Source organism: Meles meles, chromosome X (genome assembly GCF_922984935.1).
Source record: "Meles meles chromosome X, mMelMel3.1 paternal haplotype, whole genome shotgun sequence".
Taxonomy (NCBI): Eukaryota; Metazoa; Chordata; class Mammalia; order Carnivora; family Mustelidae; genus Meles; species Meles meles.
The window spans coordinates 14,524,220-14,530,604 of NC_060087.1; the positions used below are offsets into that span (position 1 = coordinate 14,524,220).

Here is a 6,385-nt window from a genome sequence, read left to right on the forward strand (position 1 = left end):
TCTGAGGCTACCCTCCCACCCCCATAGCGTGAAAATGGAACAAGAGACATGGCAAAGCTTAAATGAACAGAAAAAGCAAGCACACGTAAACACTGTGACAGGACCATGGAGCTCGTCCTGATAAGAACTGACAGGTGTAAAAGTTATAGGCATATTTAAGCAATTCACTGGATATCAGGACCAGGGAGCAAAATTTTGTGGAGGAGGAAATAAAACAGAATTACCATATGTCATTTGGGATAGATGCTGATAGTTATCATTGCTGGCTTGAAAATTTGGTTCTATAGTCAACATGCCATCAGTGGGAAGTGTGTTCTCTGTAAGTTCCGTTTCAGAGTCTTCTATTATCACAACACCAATGTCGTCATCGCCTTCATTGTCATCCTCAACAGTTATAATAATGTAATCTAGGAATAAGCAAAGAGAAAGTTTAGATACCACATAAAATAATCAGTGTTGAGAGGAAACCACCTTATAAAGTTATAGAGTGTTTAAAAAACGTTTTAGCTGAAAAAACGTTAAATATTTTCATGTCTCTAATCCCTGCAAGTCAGCTAAGAAATAAATGGCTTCGTATGAAGCTTTGAGATATATATATAGATATAGATATGTGTGTGTACATATATATATTTATATGCATGTATATACACATACATTAGTATTTCTAGTACTTCCAATTTTAGAGCAGTAAATTTCTCCCCATTTAAGAAATGTAAGTACCGGGGCACCTGGGTGGCTCAGTGGGTTAAGCCTCTGCCTTCGGCTCGGGTCGTGGTCCCAGGGTCCTGGGATCGAGCCCCGCATTGGGCCCTCTGCTCAGTGGGGAACCTGCTTCTCCTTCTCTCTCTGCCTGCCTCTCTGCCTACTTGTGATCTCTGTCTGTCAAATAAATGAATGAAATCTTAAAAAAAAAAAAAGAAATGTAAATACCTAGCCCATGCTGCTCTGTGTTCAGTGATACGCTTTTAACTTTTAAATGATACAGCTGACGTTACATAGCCACACTCTACTGACCATGAGTTCCCGGACATGTTCTCTAAACCTTAATATTAATCTTTATAATAATAAATAATAGAGAGATAAAGTACAGTCATAACTGTTGTTATGAAACAAATTCAAATTGAATCTCACAAAACGTAAAATAAGTAGCCACGAATAAACGAGATGTGAAATATCAACTCCATAAACGTTCTAATGACCATGAAAAGTAGCACACCATGAACAATGTATGCTACATAAATGGGCTGTTTTGCTTTTTACGGTCGGCCTGAAAAAGAAGAACATGTTTAAGCTCCAAGTATTAACTCGCAGATCACACGCACCGTGCATCACAACTTGGATTCAATACATTTATTTGAAATAGACCAAAACTTTAGAATCAAGTAATTAGCCGGTGTGAGGGAATGTGCTGGTGTGAAAATGATACTGAATTAGGAATCACATGATGTGGGTTCCAATTCAAGCTCTTTAGCCATCCAGAGGTATGACCTTTCGGCCAGATACATTTATTCTTTTGCTTCTGTTTTCTCATCCATAAAAACACAGCACTAGGTTTGGAGATTTGCTGTGAAATCCACTTAATAGTCTTCATGGAAAAAATGGAACATTAGAAACTACCTAATTATTCAAACAAAAGGGAATTGCTTAAATAAATTATGGCATACTGCCAATGAGAAACACATTCTCATTTAGTGGTATTAGAAATGCTGGTGAAATAATGGGGAGACGGGAAGGGTTAAAGCATTAAAAGCAGGGTCAAAGCAGAAAAAATACGATGTAATCCTAACGTTGAGAACAGAAGGAAACATACCAGTTGTTATCTCTTAGTCACTATCTCTGGGTGGCAAAATGACTTTCATCAGACTTCTCTTGTATTTGTTAAGATTCTCTACAATAAACTTCATAGACTTCATAATCAGAAGAAAATAACAAAGGTAACTGAAGTTTTATTTTTAAGACGAGCTTTTATATGTCAACAGATTTTTCACACTAGACCCAGTAAAGCTACTGACAGCTCCTCCCAGGTTTCTCAGTAAATTTGTAAAATTCCAATTAATTCCTTTAGGTATATACATAACTTCCATGAGCCATAATTAGAAGACATAACATTTAGAAGCTTTTTGAAGATTATGCCTCTAAGGGGCAAGGACCCAAGTTGCCCTGAACTTAATCAGATAAGGCACAGTTCACAATGATGCAGACTGCAACCTTCCTTTCACATGAGGACCACTGCAAGAAATCCAACCCAAAAAACAGCAGGTGACAATGGCCAGACTGGTCTGCTTGTCTAGCCAAACTGTGTCAATACATCGAACAATACTTTCTAAATCTCCTAGCAAAACTCTCAAAAGAAGCCCTTCCACATCCATGTCAAACTTTAGAGACGACATAGTTGGCCAGGTGAGAGATAATGCCACCAAAACCGTATCCTAGAGACCAGCCCTTGCAGCAGGCAGGCTTGAAAGCCAGTCGAGCCCCGCCCTGCTTTGGAAAACACAGTGCAGAAGAGTTGCTTGTGAAATCATTACCTGCAAACATTAAATCAGTTTACCACTTAATGTTCTAAAACCATAAAGCAGTCCCAATTTGGGGAGAGGTGGGGAGACGCAAAAGGGAGCAATTCCCAACACATTATGTTAGAGCTTTTTCTGTCAAACAGTGGTGCTCAGTCGTACAGCAGGTGGGACGGGCCCTGAAGCATGGTCGGAAGGGCCCCCCTATTTTCTAGGGGTCCTCACATTTTGTTGTATCCTCCGACTCCTTTTTAAGTCTCGTCTGCCCTCTCAAAGCAAAGAACTGGCTCTTTACATGGGGATTTCTATACACCTACATTTTTATTTTCTTTCTCCTTGTTCGTTTTTACGATAAAACAAGGCTGCGCTGTCTTCAAGCAAACGCAGTTACCACCAAAGCCTCAAGAAATCAAATCTCAGTTTCAAAAGATGTCATAATGAATCGACTGCTGGTTCGTCAATCCAATAAATTAAAAAAAAAAATCACATCAAAAATAAAATTAAAAAAATAAAAAGAATCCTTTAAATTCAAAGTCTTGGTCCTTTAGGACCCCCGCTTCCTCCGACAGGAAAAGAGAAAGGATAAAGGATCAATACATCCCAAGAAGTCAACATCAAGTACTTAACGAGTGGCCATATCTCAAAAGCTTATAAACACAGGCATCTCAGGAGAGGTCGTGGGAAACCCCAAACCAGCCCCACCGCAGCGCTGCTGAATACAAAGCTGTAAAGTGAAGATTTAACCTTCCGCAAATCAAATCGTCTCCTCTCGGGAGCACCCCTGGCCACTAAGCCAAGTCACCTTCATGCCCTAATGTTCATGCTGCACCGATGTTTATGGTATGGACACATCCCACAAGGCCTTTTGGGGTGGGGGGAGCTCAAGGAAAAAGTGCCACTGTACAGACCTAGTTTGGCGCCAGCACCCGCCATGCCACCCTGCAGAAGGCGTAACGAAACAGATCACAGTGCCCTGGTCTCCCGAATGGATACAGCTGAGGCTGCCTTATGACCACTAGGAGTCCTAGAAAGAACCACCGCCCTTGGGCTGGAAACTTAAGCCCCGCCTCTCGCCACGCAGCTCTCTTGAGCCCCAGAGTCACCTCGAGCCTCTCAGGTGCCATAAGTCCTGGAAACGCCGTAAGTCCCAGAGACCCCTCGAACCCCAGGATCATCTCAAGCTCCTAGGATACCACAAACCCCAGGAATCTAGTGAGACCTAGGGTCAGCCCAAGCCCTAAGTACACCACGAACCCCAGGGACCCCTCAAATTCTGGGATCACCTTGGCCAATGAATTCTAGGGACACCATGACGCCAAGCATCACCTCAAGCCCATGGCACACCTTGAATTCCAGGGACCCCACAAGCCCCAGGATCAATCAGCTCAAGCTCCTGAAACACCGTGAACCCCAAGGATGTCCTGGACCCAGGGCCAGACCTAGCCTTTAACACCTGGGTTCTTAAATGCCCACTAAACAGACGGGGACAGCGGTCCAGAGGTCATCACCGGACATGCCCTGGTAGATAACATGACAATGCCTTGGTCCCCTGCGAGGCCCAGTGGGCACAGTGCGAACCCTGTCAGTTTCCCCTCCCCCCTCTGCCCCCCATCCCCGGCAGGGTTAAGAAAGAGGCAGAAGCGAGTGGAACAGCTTTGGGAAGGGCACCTTACCCTCCTCTTCAGACATCGTGAGGAAGGGAGTCCCGCTCTGAGTGCTGTAGGATCAGCGTCTGCGCTGCGGCTGGACCCGCTGGATCGCTATTGTGCCCACGAGGCAACTGGAGCAGATAGAGGCGCCAAACGGAAGGGCTGAGACCTCCCCTCCTAAGAGAAGCTTCTGCGACTGCGCAGTAGCGCCCAGAACCCGCCATAGGAGCGCGACTGTTGGGGATAGGTCAGAGGTGGCGCCAAGTGTGGCGCCTTGCCTCGCTCGGTTTCTACTTACACGTATACATTTTATGAAATGTGCTTTCCCCTCCCCCCAAAATGTGAACCGGTAGCCACCAGTGTAATTCTGCTCCTCCCAAAATGCTCCTCACACAATACATCATAGAAAAAATGTACAACGTCAGAATTCAAGACTTCCTAATGTTTTCCAGGTTGTGTATTCACGTCCAGCGCCACCTTTGGGAACGAATCTGAAAATAATCAAACTTTTAAAATATGTCGCTAATAAGACTCCGCTAAATACACACCACCTTGAGCTTCAGCTGTCTTACCCTCTCCTTGCCGTTTTCTAAAGAGCCATGTCCTTCATTCCAACTTAAAATAATAATAGGTACGGTTTACTGAGCGCTCACCACAAACCAAACCCTTAGTATGTCTGACCTCATGAGGTCTTCAACCACTATAACAAGTCAGTATTGTTCCATTTTAAAGATACAGACACAGATGCGTAGAGAGTTTAACTTGCTCAAAACCACAAGGCTAGTAGCGGAGTTATGATTTGAACACACACTGCCCCCCCCCCCCCAAAGCACATGCTCACATCTCCGTACGTTATTCTCCCTCTTACTCGGTTGCTTCCCGAAATTTTCCACACCCTTAAAAGCTTGTTCAGACATCTATTCTTTTTTCTTTTTTTAAGATTCTTAAAATTTATTTCAAAGGGAGTATGAATAGGGGGAGGGGCAGAGGGAAAAGCGGGGTCCCAGCGAGCAGGGTGCCCGACTCCGACCGTTGGCGGGGGCAGGGGCGAGGGAACTCTAGGATCATGACCTGAGCCAAAGACAGAGGCTTAACTGACTGAGCCACCCAGGCGCTCCCTCCACCCCATCCCACTGCCGCAAGATATCTATTCTAATAATATCGGCACCAAGACACTTTCCTAGAGCGCCCTGGTAAGAATGCGGAGCGCCACCATGCATTGTTTATATTAAATAGCATTTCCATCACAAGGTTCTAAGAATTAAGTGTTACAAAATACAAAGCACCCAGCACAGAGCCTGGAATTCTGGTTGCATTTCACTGGATCAGTGACACAATGACTCCTGGCACCATGCATCTCCTCATCCTGGGGAAGGGTAAGTTTCTTCGCTTGTGAGAAAGAAAGGTGCATCTTGTTAGATGGAAATATACAGTTGTTTCAGTGTTCTAAGTGGGGGTAATCGTGCACAGGAGGGTGTGTAAGGAAGCTGACCAGAAAAATGGACGCACTATACAGTTTATTGATATATTACCTCTCAGTGTCGAATCCAGCCCTTTCCCCTGCTCTGAGAAACTGGGTATGGGCCCTGTAAGTGTTTTCCCTTCGATGGTAGCACGGTGGAACACTTTTCAGTGGGAAACACAGGAGAGCGAGTGCAGAGGAAACAAGTTGTGCTTCCTACTCCCGTTTGTCGATAGTCAGGCTCCTGCCTGTACAGGGTGAAGTGTGCTGCCTCCTACCCCAAACACACCCCTAATAGGGCAGGTTTCTAGCAAGTTCTCGAGAGTGGCTCTGCAACAACTTCCACCAATGCTGTCCCGAGTGACGCATCTGCCTCGGGGAATCAGAGTCGAGCCTTCCTGAGTGTAATGTCTGCTCCTACCGGTGGTAGCTGTTTGTAGCTCGTATTCCTACACTCTTTGGGTTTCCTTTATTTCTAACTAGACAGTCCCTCATTACTCCAATCTTGATGTACTAAGCTTATATTAAACTTTCTCTGTTGAAATTACTCTACGGTCTTTCTCTTCATCTTGGACCCAGACTGATCCACGTACCCTTTTGAGTTTCCGTCCACCACCTAGCACTCGAAAGGAACACACCGTCTGTTACTACACTGTAACTAAGCATCCAGCAGATGGTCGACAGCCACTTCCGTTTCGTATCTAGTCAGTCCTCCATCCAATCCTGTGACCCCTCTTCTCCATAAAGACACACAGAATGCT

At 44.8% G+C, this 6,385-nt stretch overlaps 1 protein-coding gene across 1 annotated transcript in view; it reads right to left on the bottom strand.

Annotated features, from left to right (window-relative positions):
* The window catches only part of BEND2 (BEN domain containing 2), a 59,545-nt gene extending 55,159 nt beyond the window's left edge, over positions 1–4,386 (bottom strand). The window contains 3 exon segments of the mRNA XM_045994719.1: positions 225–407; positions 1,261–1,267; positions 4,201–4,386. Of these exon segments, the coding sequence (XP_045850675.1) occupies positions 225–407; positions 1,261–1,267; positions 4,201–4,386 (376 nt within the window).
* Between the last annotated feature and the right edge of the window lie 1,999 nt (positions 4,387–6,385).